At 40.9% G+C, this 14,196-nt stretch overlaps 1 protein-coding gene across 8 annotated transcripts; it reads left to right on the top strand.

The window, feature by feature from the left end:
- Window positions 1–824: 824 nt before the first annotated feature.
- On the top strand, window positions 825–13,536 carry LOC132886699 (Kruppel-like factor 1). 8 transcript variants are annotated; one of them, XM_060921668.1, is made up of 4 exons: window positions 875–952; window positions 1,058–1,223; window positions 2,059–2,175; window positions 9,219–13,536. In XM_060921668.1, exon 4 carries the CDS (start codon window positions 9,796–9,798, stop codon window positions 12,046–12,048), a length of 2,253 nt encoding a protein of 750 aa, XP_060777651.1. In that variant the 5' UTR covers window positions 875–952; window positions 1,058–1,223; window positions 2,059–2,175; window positions 9,219–9,795; the 3' UTR covers window positions 12,049–13,536. The 8 variants fall into 8 exon arrangements, with proteins under 8 accessions (XP_060777657.1, XP_060777652.1, XP_060777651.1 ...); XM_060921669.1 differs by lacking the exon at window positions 1,058–1,223 and having other exon boundaries at window positions 844–877; XM_060921667.1 differs by having other exon boundaries at window positions 888–1,223.
- Window positions 13,537–14,196: the final 660 nt, after the last annotated feature.

Here is a 14,196-nt window from a genome sequence, read left to right as displayed (position 1 = left end):
TTGACTTGCTGACTTTAGGACTGCAGTTGACTTTAGGACTGCAGTTGACTTGCTGACTTTAGGACTGCAGCTGACTTGCTGACTTTAGGACTGCAGCTGACTTTAGGACTGCAGTTGACTTGCTGACTTTAGGACTGCAGCTGACTTTAGGACTGCAGTTGACTTGCTGACTTTAGGACTGCAGCTGACTTGCTGACTTTAGGACTGCAGCTGACTTGCTGACTTTAGGACTGCAGCTGACTTGCTGACTTTAGGGCTGCAGTTGACTTGCTGACTTTGGGACTGCAGTTGTTGTGAACGGTTTTGCGCTCGGGTTTCCGTCCGTGGAGGGTTTATACCGTAGCATCAACGAAGCTGACTTTATGTCAGTACTGTTAGTGTTATAGTCATGTTGTCTGTTGTTGCCCAAATGAGGATGGGTTCCCTTCTCTCGAGGTTTCTTCCTCATGTCGTCTGAGGGAGTTTTTCCTTGCCACCGTCGGGATAGATTAGGGATAAAATTAGCTCTTGTTCAAATTCTGTAAAGCTGCTTTATTGTTAAAAGCGCTATAGGAATAAAACTGACTTGACTAAACAGAGTTCTGGCTAATTTTGGTTTGTGTTCTGAGTCACTCCTCTGGAGATTATTCTCTCTGTAATAATCCCGTGAATGAAATTTGTCAAAATTTAAATTCCGGTTCTATTTCAATATTATTATTATTACTATGATGATGATTACCCCGTTCTAATCTGTCGTGTCTGACGCACTAAACTGCGACACCACAACAAGCCCCACCCCTGCCCCTGACTGTCCCCGCCCACTCATTCATTCATATTTGGTGTTCCGGAAGTGCGCGAGGGTCGGGTTAGCCAGTGCCTGCGCGAGCTGACTCGTGGGGTGAGAAACAGTTTCATGTTGAATATTTCAGTTTAAAAAGGAAGTGTCACTCCAGGGCTTGAGGACTGTAGTCAGGTATATACACAGCGTGTCGCTTCAACGATCGCAATGCTACAGATGCTGTTACCTTAAGAAAGTTTGAAATATGGTTTGTAAGCGAGCGGTGTGTTTTGCGCACAGTGTCACCGGCTCGAACCCTCGGTACGCAGAAAATGGCTGGTCGCAGGTCCGAGCTCGGGGTGTCTCCTTACAGTGCTGCAGGATAGACAAGCGGCTGTGAGCTTTTCTCCAGGAGCGAATTAAACGCGTTTAGCGACACGGGTTCGAGCGACTACATCAAAGAATGGTAGGATGTGTCTGTGTGTGGGGTTTTCTTTCTTTCTTTTTTTTTTTTTAAATCGGACCTCCGACTTCGTGTAATGGCGTCCGTGTGTGCCCGTGTCGCTTCCTCCCGCAGGACGTTTCCGAGGGTTTCGACTCAGACCCTTAGACGGGGGCGTTCACTGATGCGTGCACCTTGTTTATTAAGATCATTAAATGACTTTCGACGCTACTGGCAAGTACTAAGGACAACCCAGGTCAATTAGGGGGTAAATATTTATTCGCAAAACGCAAAATAAGCACCGCTGCGCGTCCATGGTATTTCTATAGCTATTTCTCTCTCTCTCTCTCTCTCTCTCTCTCTCTCTCTATATATATATATATATATATATATATATATAAAAGGTCATTTTATAGCCTTTACAAAAGGAAACCTTATAATATGAACCTCTAAAATGTATTATTAATGATTTACAATAATAATAAAAACAACAACACATAGTTACAGGTTATTTTGCTACACAGCCCAGCTCACTACTCCAGTGCTCCAGTAGAATAGCTTAAGAAGTTTGCTGAGTCAAAACTAAACTATAAATGTTGAAGGCACATAGCAGTTTAAACGCAGTGTGGTGGACTTGAGTCTCACCACACAAAAAAAACCCTGGACCGTTTAAATTCCATTTTTCGTGACCTTAGAAGACACATGAAGGCGTCTGATGTCAAACAGATGCTAGTTAGGCCTAAGATGAACTGCTTACTTAGGAAAATCCTTAAGCTGTGAAAAAATAATGACAACAAAAACAAAAGGCCGAGCAATGTGTGAGTTCCCAAAGTTATGCACGTTTCCATGTTCTCAATAGGGCACACATTGGGAGAATGAGACATTTCATGTCAAAGATATTTGGTCCCTGGGTCTTGACACCATCTGTAATAGATCTTGCGGTCTCAGCATCAGAAGACAGAAAGTGATGCCAGAGGTAATGTTTAAGCTTTTTTTGTGAATCAATTGTACATTTGTCGAGCAGCCAAAATAATTTTTCCCCTGTTAAGTTTTCAACGGATAGCATTGATGATTCACAGCTCCTTGGTTTTGTTCTGAACTCAGGTTACTGTCTGTATGGAGTTTCCATGATTTTGCTGTGGTTTTCATCTTAATTCTCTGGTCCAGGATACATTGCAGGCAGATGCTCGTGTCCAGGGCGATGTACAGTATACCCTGAGTAGCCGTTGGTGGTAGTTAGGTGCCTTGCTCAAGGGCACTTCAGCCATTCTTGCTGGTTCAGGGAATTGAACCAGTGACCTTTTGGTCCCAAAGTTGCTTTTCGAACCATTAGGCCATGGTTTCCCCCAAGGTTTATTCCAACTCTATATGCAGGCGGCACGGTGGCGTAGTGGTTAGCGCTGTCACCTCACAGCAAGAAGGTCCGGGTTCGAGCCCATGGCCGGCGAGGGCCTTTCTGTGTGGAGTTTGCATGTTCTCCCCGTGTCCGCGTGGGTTTCCTCCGGGTGCTCCGGTTTCCCCCACAGTCCAAAGACATGCAGGTTAGGTTAACTGGTGGCTCTAAATTGACCGTAGGTGTGAATGTGAGTGTGAATGGTTGTCTGTGTCTATGTGTCAGCCCTGTGATGACCTGGAGACTTGTCCAGGGTGTACCCCGCCTTTCGCCCATAGTCAGCTGGGATAGGCTCCAGCTTGCCTGCGACCCTGTAGAACAGGATAAAGCAGCTAGAGATAAGAGATGATGTATATATGTATCTGTGTGTGGGTGGGGGTTTGGTGCCATGTGATGGACTAGCATTCAGTTAAGTGTGTGTCTCCGCCTCGTGACCAGTATCCAGCTCCGGATCCATTATAGCACTAAAGTAGTCGTTGAAGATGAAAGAATGAACGAATACCAATTTAAGCTCCTATAACATCTAACTAAACAAACTGCTAAACAAACTTTTTTTTTTGTGGAGTGTATGGCAAATTAAATGGGATCGGTTGTTTATTGAACAAAATATTATGATTTCTACAAGAAGAAAAAAAATGTGATGATGAATAACATGTCCTGATATTTGCTGAGGCAACAAGTCCTGTAAAACAGTTCATAAATTTTAAAATATAAAGTGTGACATTACTGTAGTAACTTAGTCCTGAAATAAGATAATTTAAGAAGATATAATAATGTTTGATAAATAGCTAAAATATCTGCCTGAAGAAACTTAACCAGGCGAGACTACTGTCCATGGGAGTATGTAATGACACGTGAGTAACAATGTAGAATACAATACAGCTGTTTTATGTAAGGAATACAACCCATGATTCTATCCACATTCACTGGATATGAGCAATCGTGCGCTCTGTTTGGCTTCTGTGCTACTAGTCTATCAGCTCATATACCGTGAGTAGAGAAAAACAAAATGGCAGAGCGTGTTGCTGAACCAACTGAGGACGAAATAAAAACACAATTCGAAAACAAAACCCCAAAAAAAGCAACAAAATGTGGAATAACAGTATCTGTTAGTAAGAACGTATCTTTTTTTATTTTTCAATAATTATTATTATAGCATTATTCACAAATTGCTACTGTCATTTCGCCGGTTTGTTTACATTCTTAGCGGAAATGATTTTGTCGGATGTTTTGTATAAAGTTTTTATTTATTGAATCTGCAAAAAATAAAAATGTTTCTCAAAATCCAGTGAATGTGGATATAATAAAACGGTTATTCCACTCAGTATCGTCGTACATGGATTATAGCTATCCGCTCATGTACAACTCGATTTCATGGAATAACTGTTAAATGGACTGTGCTGTTGTACAAAATTAATATATGATGGGATGGTGTGCTATGGCCTGATACAAAGCACATTAAAATACGAAGTGTGTTATTGCACTTATAAACAGTGTTATAGTTGAATCACTAAACCTCGAGTCCGAGTCCAGTCTCAAGTCCCCAGTGTTCAAGTCCGAGTCATTAAAAACATTTCGAGTCAAGTCCAAGAACGAGACTCCAACCGCACCATTTGATGGTGGCTGTTTCATTGCCATTAACATTAGTTTGTTCCTGAACATGACGTATGAACAGGTGAATGTGCTTCTCTTTGTCAGGGAGTGTGAAGTATTCTGTCAGAGATGGTTGGGAGACGGATGTAAGTGCAGAAGGTGTGTTTATTAATACAAGTGAAGAGGGTAAACAATCCAGAACGGCAGGCAAAATCGTAAAATAGTGAAACGGGCAATAGGTCGAGCGAGGCACAAACAGGCTATTGTAGACTCGGCAGAATTAAAGACAAGAAACAGGAAATCAGGGATCAGGAACCCAAACAAGGAAATAAGGCTTGGTAATGTGTCAGCAACGCAACTCAATACTTCGCAATGCAAGTATCTTTTCACAGTTTTTATATAGGCATGCTGATTGCGCCTTAATCCTGTGCAGGTGCAAGTCGTTTATGGCGCGTGCGCTGTATGGAGCGTGCCCAAGAGTCTATCTGATACACGCGCCAAGGTGCATAGGTGTGATACTCTTGCACGAAATTAGTACAAAAATTAATGTAGATATAAAAGCTTATGCCAAATTATTCTGGCATGTTACAAAAAAAATAAAGAAAAAATCCGAGTCCTCGTCTCCAATTTACGAGTCTGAATGCAGTTAATGCACGAGTCTGATGCCCCTTTTCCACCAAAGCAGTTCCAGGGCTGGTTCGGGGCCAGTGCTTAGTTTGGAACCGGGTTTTCTGTTTCCACTGACAAAGAACCAGCTCTGGGGCCAGAAAAAACGGTTCCAGGCTAGCACCAACTCTCTGCTGGGCCAGAGGAAAGAACCGCTTACATCAGCAGGGAGGCGGAGTTGTTAAGACCAACAACAATAACAAGACCACGAAAGATCGCCATTTTTAAAGGAACAGTCCACTGTACTTCCATAATGAAATATGCTCTTATCTGAATTGAGACGAGCTGCTCCGTACCTCTCCGAGCTTTGCGTGACCTCCCAGTCAGTCAGATGCGCTGTCACTCCTGTTAGCAATGTAGCTAGGCTCAGCATGGCCAATGGTATTTTTTGGGGCTGTAGTTAGATGCAACCAAACTCTTCCGCGTTTATCCTGTTTACATAGGTTTATATGACCAGTGATATGAAACAAGTTCAGTTACACAAATTGAAACATAGTGATTTTCTATGCTATGGAAAGTCTGCACTATAATGACAGGCGTACTAACACCTTCTGCGCGCTTCGACAGCGCATTGATAAGGAGCTCAGTATCAATGTGCTGTCGAAGCGCGCAGAAGGTGTTAGTACGCCTGTCATTATAGTGCAGACTTTCCATAGCATAGAAAATCACTATGTTTCAATTTGTGTAACTGAACTTGTTTCATATCACTGGTCATATAAACCTATGTAAACAGGATAAACGCGGAAGAGTTTGGTTGCATCTAACTACAGCCCCAAAAAATACCATTGGCCATGCTGAGCCTAGCTACATTGCTAACAGGAGTGACCGCGCTTCTAATTCTAATTCATTAATTAATGACATCACACTTTTTAATCACCAGCCTTTCATTTTTCTCATTTTTGAACTTAAAGGGAAACTTTGGGATTTTTTTAACCTGGGCACTATTTTCCACTCCATCCATCCATCCATCCATTATCCATATACTGCATATCCATCAGGCTCACGGGGAAAGCTAGAGCCAATCCAAACTGACTTCGGGCGAGAGGTGGGGTTCACCCTGGGCTGGTCGCCAATCTATCACAGGGCTAACACAGAGACAAGCAACCATTCACACTCCTATTCACACCTTTAAGCAATTTAGAGTAACCAGTTAATATAATCCATATGTCTTTGGACTGTGGGAAGAAAGTGGGCATTATTTTGGAAATAGTGTTGTTAAGAAATTCTGCGAGACTTCACAATTTGTGAGAAAAGAGAAAGGTAAAACAACGAGTGTAGACACAATAACTTCCGACAGTTTCTTTACAGTTATTGAGGTAAACAGACAGGTGTATTTCTGTAGGGATCCCTTCCATGTTGCCAGACACTTATAATAACATTATGAGCTTATCAGTGGTGAAAACACGTGGTTTACTTTGACTCCGATGTTTGCCCCATAGGATTACACTGTATAGTTGTTTTGCAGTTGCCAGTTATAGCGTTGTAACTCAATAATTAATTGCGATCATTTTTGCCCCTGGTAAAAATGTGGGCCCCAAAAAATGAGAAAACAAGGCCCAGGTTAAAAAAAAAATTCTGACGTTTCCCTTTAATGAGACAAAAAATGTAGCTTGTCATGATACTGAGAATACAAAAAGCACAAAGTCCTCTGCTCTGAAAACTTTCCCATGTCGGGAAACTTTGTAACTGTTATGAAGCACTGATACCTGATATTCCTTACATAAATTTGACATGAACATCAGCTCACAGAAAACTTCACCAGATAAAGTTAAAACATTTTTCTTTATTACACAACAACACTGGCGGCACGGTGGTGTAGTGGTTAGCACTGTCGCCTCACAGCAAGAAGGTCCGGGTTCGAGCCCCGTGCTGGCGAGGGCCTTTCTGTGCGGAGTTTGCATGTTGTCCGTGTGGGTTTCCCCCACAGTCCAAAGACATGCAGGTTAGGTTAACTGGCGACTCTAAATTGAGTGTGAATGGTTGTCTGTGTCTATGTGTCAGCCCTGTGATGACCTGGTGACTTGTCCAGGGTTAACATGACTTAGCATGTCTTGAGTGTTTTAAAATGTAGTAGTTGTATTATTTTATACATATATTATTTTTTTGTAAATAAATTAATAAATACTAACTACACAGCCCTGTGATGACCTGGCGACTTGTCCAGGGTGTACCCCGCCTTTCGCCCGTAGTCAGCTGGGATAGGCTCCAGCTTGCCTGCGACCCTGTAGAAGGATAAAGCAGCTAGAGATAATGAGATGAGATGAGACGCAACAACACTTAAAAAAATCCATTAATTTTTTTCTCTTATATTATGTGGAGTGTCCATCATGCAAGTCCGGGCGAACAAGCTATTCATAGGGGCTAGTAGAATGATGGGCGGCACAGTGGTGTAGTGGTTAGCACTGTGGCCTCACAGCAAGAAGGTTCTGGGTTCAAGCCCCGTGGCCGGCGAGGGCCTTTCTGTGTGGAGTTTGCATGTTCTCCCTGTGTCTGTGTTTCCTCCGGGTGCTTCGGTTTCCCCCACAGTCCAAAGACATGCATGTTAGGTTAATTGGTAGCTCTAAATTGTCCTGTGTGAGTGAGTGAGTGGTTGAGAGGAGAAATCCTCTATAATAATCCAGTAGAAGGCAATGGGAAACCACTAATGCAATGTTCTCGAGAGACTTTGATGGCTGAAGCCTTCAGAGTGGCCACGTCACTGTAGTGATATGCCAAAATGGATGGAGTGGAATGATAACGTATTGGAACTAGTGCCTTAATATAAACCTGTGATTTAATATTACAGCTGGGACTACTGTCAGAGCCATGCTGTAGTAGGAATGTAATAGGAAGTTTAATACATGCTTTCTGGTTTGAGAATTCCGCTGTGCTATGGTATAAAATCAAGCAGTAGGTTCAAATAGTAATGGATAATTCTCAGTACTTTCTGCTATAAGACAGATTTATGTCTACTAACATGCTCTGTTATGCACGTCATTGCTACTGCATCATGCAAATTGTATTGAAGTGAGTGCACTTCTGTTTGGAAAAGCACCATTTGTGACAACTTGGATATATAATTTTATCATACTTCTTTTCTTGGCAACCATAGCTATAAACACTATATTATAAAAGCAAAATGGTCTCAGCAGGCTTGTAGTACTCGAATCCAGGACTCAGACTCGAGTCCGACTCATGCCCTAATTTTAAGGACTCGTGACTCGACTTGGACTTGAGCACTGATAACTCAGACTTGGACTCAGACTTGTGCATTAACTGCATTATGACTCGTAAACTGGAGACAAGGACTCTGATTTTTTTTCCTTACTTTTTGTAACATGCCATAATAATTTGGCATAAGATATTTATATCTACATTTATTTTTCTACTAATTTCGTGCAAGAGTGTCACACCTGCGCGCCTTGGCGTGTGCATCAGATAGACTCTCGGGTGCGCGCCGGACAGCGCGTGTGCCAAGCAGACTCTCTCTCGCGCGCGCACTGTAAATGACTTGCACCTGCACAGGATTAAGGCGCAATCAGTGCGCCGATATAAAAATCGTGAAAACACATGCAGTTTGCGAAGTATTGAGTTGCGTTGCTGACACATTACCAAGCCTTATTTCCTTGTTTGGTTTCCTGAGCCCTGATTTCTTGTTTCTCGTCTTTGGTTCTGCTGAGTCTACGATAGCCTGTTTGTGCCTTGCTTGACCTATTGCTTGTTTCATCGTTTTACAATTTTGCCTGTTTCACCGTTTTACAATTTCGCCTGCCATTCTGGATTGTTTACCTGTCTTCACTTGCATTAATAAACACACTTTCTGCACTTACATCCGTCTCCCAGCCATCTCTAATAGAATACTTCACACTCCCTGACAAAGAGAAGCACATTCACCTGTTTATACATCATGTTCAGGAACAAACTAATGTTAATGCCGCTAAAACAGCCACCGTCAAATGGTGCGGTTGGAGTCTCGTTCTTGACTCGACTCGTATCAATAGTGGACTCGATTCGGAGTTGACTCAAAAATTTTTTTAATGACTTGGACTTGACTCGGACTTGAACACTGGGGACTCGAGACTGGACTCAGACTCGAGGTTTAGTGATTCGACTACAACACTGGGTCTCGGCATGCCTTGAATTTATATGTAGTCAGTTTAGATGTAAAAAATACATTTGCATTACATTGTATTTCCTGTTGAGATTTTTCCCATTGTTAAAAGGAGACTATTATCGAAGTAGACACGGTTCTTGTGAATGATACCAGATTTTTGTTCATATGCCATATTGAGATTTATACTTGAATTTCACAAAAATATTTGAAAATTTCTTCTTTAAATTCTGCTAAAATATTGAAAACAAAATTGCCATACTTTGTTCTTTTCCAGATTGCTGACCTTTTCCAGGGGCAAGAATAAGGACGGAGACCAATTGCTCCACCAGAAGAGAAAATGGTTCTTTTTGCATGATTTACAAGTGGATTTGAAAGAAAAGTTTCAGTGAATTCTCAGGTAGTAATAAACTGACTAGTACACATTAAGTGGCATCATCACTCCCCCTCTTGTGAGCTAACAACCAAAGTTAGCATATTCTTGTTTCAACCGTCAGAGGATATTGTTCAGGAGTTTAGCCATCCAGGGGGACTGATGTTAACTGTATCGGAGTCAGTCAGAAGTAGGTTTTATGGACAAGGTTGAAAGTTAGAGGACCTTAATGGAATTTTAGTCTGAAAACCAAATACCCCTTCCATCTCAGGAGTATCTCAAGAATAGGGTGGTACTGGTAGTGAAGACAAAGCAAGAAGGGAGTACCACATCATGCCTCTGATTTAGTTTCAGATAAGAATTCTGTTAATTCAGTCAAGTTGTCCGAAATGGTGTCACCATGCTTGAATCCACACCAGACAATATACGAATAGCTTCACAACAGGCGCCCGGCATCAGGACCAACACCATTTAATCAGAAATGAATGAACCAATAACCAAAGCGATATATTTTAATCCTAACCTCTTATCCAGTGATTACTCTGTGAAGGACCTTCACCGACAATCCCCTCTAAGGAATACTAGTAATAAAAATTATGATGAAAGTTTCTGTGACATTACCAAAGAGGAGGTGAAGATACAGGACTTTACAAATGCTACTGAGTCTGAGACATTTGAAAAGACTAGAGACTTTGTGGACAAAAAAAGCACAGAGCACCATCAGTTGTGCAACAGTGCAAACTGTACAGCTCCAGTCCCATTTTATGAAAAGCAGACGGGATTTCATGTAGCAACGCCTGAAGCTGTTCCTAGTGTTAAAGAAGCCATGGGGCAGGAAGAGGTCTATGCAGTACTGGATTTAAGCCTGCCAAAAAAGAACGTCAGGGATAACAAAGAAAAGTGTAAATGTATTCTTGATCCTGAGCATCAGATGTCATTAGAAATGGAGGTGGATGAGATCAAGGATGACACTCATCATGTAGAAGTGGTGCAAGATGAGGATGATGAAATTTACTGGTCTGACTTTGGAAATTATTATATGAGCAACTTTCACTTAGAAAATTGGGACCAGTGTCCTTCTGCTTCACATGTAGCCATACCATCTGCATACGGATCCGTCATGTGTCCTGATCCAAATGATACACTTCTCATAGATGAACAAGGTATTCCTTACATGCTTACTCCAGATGGTCAAAAAGTTCTCCAGACAGATCCTTACAAAATGCCAGCGACTGCCTCAGATGAGACAGGATCTGCAGACATTGAGATGTCTTTGGCTTTTCAGGATGCAGAGTCTGACCGAGAGTTGTTTTTTCCAGATTTGATTTTGGAGGACTCCTCACCGAATGTCTCGGCAGAAGACTCACAAGCTACTATAACAGTGGAGAGGAAATCTCCCACTGATTCCTTTGTTGAGACTGGGCCAACTGCCTTGCCAGAGATGTCTACTCTGCCTTCCCTTCCTATTCAGATTATGGCTAGTAATACTGACTCAAACACTCCCATCCTCCTACTCCCACCATCTCACCTTCAAGCACTTACAGCTTCAGCATCTAATGATAATTCTGAACTTATGGCTCTATCGCTACCATTCTCCCTTGCCTCAGACACACAGTCCACCCCTGTCCTTCTTGTTCTTTCATCTCCTGAAGTACCCTGTGGAGTTCAATCTTCCTCAATTTCAGGACATTTTTCGTCAGCTTCCTCCCCATCGTCTGTTACACGTCCTTCATCTTCAAGTTCACCTGACTCTAAACCAGAACCTGTCTCCTGCACAACTGCTCTAAATCTCTCAGGACAAAATCAATCCTGTAATTATTCTGCTGCCCCTACCTCATCCATTGTTTCCTCCAACACTTCCTCAGTGAACTCTTCAAATCTGGCTAAGCAACTGAAAACTGATGCCTGCTCTGACATGCCCACTTCTTTCCAGGAAGCGTTGCTTAGATTAGCTGTATCTGCTGAACAAAAAAATGAAAACCGAACCAAATGCATTGACAAATCTTCAGTCTTTAACTCGTCATCTTGTACTGAAGCAACTCCAGCACTAGAGGAGCATTGTGACACTACACAAGTGTCACCAGTTTCTGAGCCAGAGTCTCTCTCAGTGGACCGAACAGACACTCTATTAAGAACCCCTACTGAAGACCTTCCACTTCAGTCCTCAACTTCTCCTGCTCATCCAGACTCCGAAATATTTCCCACCAACAATTCAAAAAAACAGGATCCTCAGGCATTAGGCCCACGTCGTATCCTTTACTGCCAGTACTGCCCACGGATTTTCTACTACCTCTCCGATCTTGAACGCCACTCCATCACACACTCCCAGAAGAAGCCGCACGTATGCCAGCTGTGTGGCAAGGCTTTCAAACGCTCCAGCCATCTGGAGCGGCACAAGCATATCCATACAGGTGAACGGAACTTTGAGTGCCAGCTTTGCCCACGGCGTTTCAGAGAAGCTGCAGAGCTGACAAGGCACCAGCGGGTACACACAGGTGAAAAGCCTTACCAGTGTCTGTTATGCCATATGCGATTTGCTGAGCGTAACACTCTACGGCGGCACACTAAGCGCAAGCATCAGGGTCAGCAGCAGGAAGCAGTGAACACAAAAGTAAAGCCAGAAACCAAAGGGGTTTCACTTGTTGGTATGCATGAGCAACTGGAAGAAAATGCAGAGTGGTATATCTCAACATTGACTGAGATGGAGTCTGACAATGACACAGGAGGAGAATGAAAATGAAACATTACGATAAGGCTTCATTCATATATTTAGATTTTTTTTTTATTATATTCGCAATGTATTTACTTTTATATTTAAATACAATTCTTTTCTCATTAAGTGTGCAGTGAAAAGTTCCACTGAAATCCATTTAAGTAGATTGCCAGATGACAATACTTTGGTTTTGCTATTCTTTTACCTCCCTTGATACTTCTTAGAATGTCTTAATTACATGAGTACACATTTCTTACTCTGGTAAAATGAACCACTGTGCTGTGAAGGTCAAGTAATCAGATTTGTTGACTCTTGATTAGTGCGTTTCCTGTGATCATTTAAAATGCTTCACAAACTTCATTTACCAAGTAATGCGTCATGTCAAATGATGCATTGAGGCACCTTCAGAGGTATAGCGTATACTGTGGTGTTAATTTCAGTTTCCTATTTTTATGTAAAAATCATACAGATCTGTTTCTTTTGACTATTGTGCCTTGAAATACAGTACATTTAATTTCAGTTGCTTGTTGTTTTTCAAAAGTAATGCACACTGTGAAAGTAGAACACTTAAAATTTCTCCTCAGCCTGTTCTTCTTGCTTTCAGTTTGCCGTGAACATAGAAGTGTTCTCTGTATCACTGATTGTTGCTCAAAGTGTCAGCAAAAAAAAAAAAGTGTTGCTCATTTGAAGTTTGGGTTGGTATTATACGTTGCATTTTGGTATAATATGATTAATACAATGGAATGTAAATAGCATTTAATAAGTTTTTGTGTGTATATAGAGTGTTTGGTCATTTAATTTTCATTTCTTAATTTGAGTGTGACTGAAAGACATGCACATCAGCAGCATAAATATACTGTATAATATGTTAATATATTCCTGTAAATAAAAAAAAGGAAAAAAAAAAGATCATCCTGGGTCTGATTGCCCTAGGGTTAATTTAAAACTCTATAGCGTGGATTTCATATATAATTAGCAATCTGAATATTTGCACACTGTAATTAAAGCATGCTTGCTGATCCTTCTCTCTGACTAGTCATTTTCATGATCAAATAGTACAAGTAGTTTATTCTGCTTTGGCATCACTGGACTGCAAATATTCAAAGCAGCTTAGACAGAGCTGCTAAGAAATAGTACCCGAATGACACTTTTGGGGTTGCAGTATTGTGCTGGACTTGATATACATTCAAAAGGATCAATTTTATTTATTGAACTCATTATACATTATACTTGCCACGGTGCTATGTAATAAAAATGTAATTGTCATAAGAGAGAATGTTGTAAGCCTTACAAATTATTATATTAAAGAGAGTAAGCAAATTAACTGCCTGGAAAGTAAATGCAGGAAATAATGTATTCTGTATTATTCATATTAATAGATATGTGGTAAGACCAAGAACTTCTATGAAACACAAGCCACTGGGTTTATACACACATGCATAAATATGAGCATATGCCATAGTCTCTGTCACACTGTCTCATATCTAAATAAAATGCCTTAAAATAAAACTTGTTACTGACATTTTCATTATCAAAAAAATGCTTTTTAATTTTTGCTATTCTTGTGGTTTATTATACTATGGCTTTGACCAGTAATTTTATATTTAAAAATGTTCTGGATGGTTTTAGAAATAGTTTTAAACAGCTACTATTGACAAACACTGAAAAAAAAATATTAAAAAGATTTCTGAACTGTTTTAGTTTCTTTGTTTGTGATGAGTATTACAACCCAAAATCAGAAAAAGTTGGGACAGTATGTTGAAATTAAAAATGAAAACTATGATTTGTAAATAATCGCTTACCTGTATTGCATTCAAAACAATACAACAGCACATGATTTGATGTTTTACCTCACGAATCGTATTATTTTCAAAATAAACTATTATTTCAATTTTGATTGAAATAATCACATGATTCTTGCAACCCATTTCAAAACGGTTGGGAGGGTAAAGCATTTACCACTTTATAGTGTTGCCATTCCTTCTCACAACACTTAAAAAGATGTTTATGGACTGAAAACAGCAAGTGATGAAGCGTTTCAGGTGGTATTTTGTCCCATTCTTAAGGTGTGCAAAAGTACAGGGTCATGGTCATATTTTTCATTTCAGAATTCGCCATACATTCTCTATTGGGGACAGACAACCTCTTCTTTCTCAGCCATGCCATTGT

The sequence above is a fragment of the Neoarius graeffei genome, chromosome 5 (assembly GCF_027579695.1).
Source record: "Neoarius graeffei isolate fNeoGra1 chromosome 5, fNeoGra1.pri, whole genome shotgun sequence".
Taxonomy (NCBI): domain Eukaryota; kingdom Metazoa; phylum Chordata; class Actinopteri; order Siluriformes; family Ariidae; genus Neoarius; species Neoarius graeffei.
This window is presented reverse-complemented; position numbering and strand designations above follow the sequence as displayed.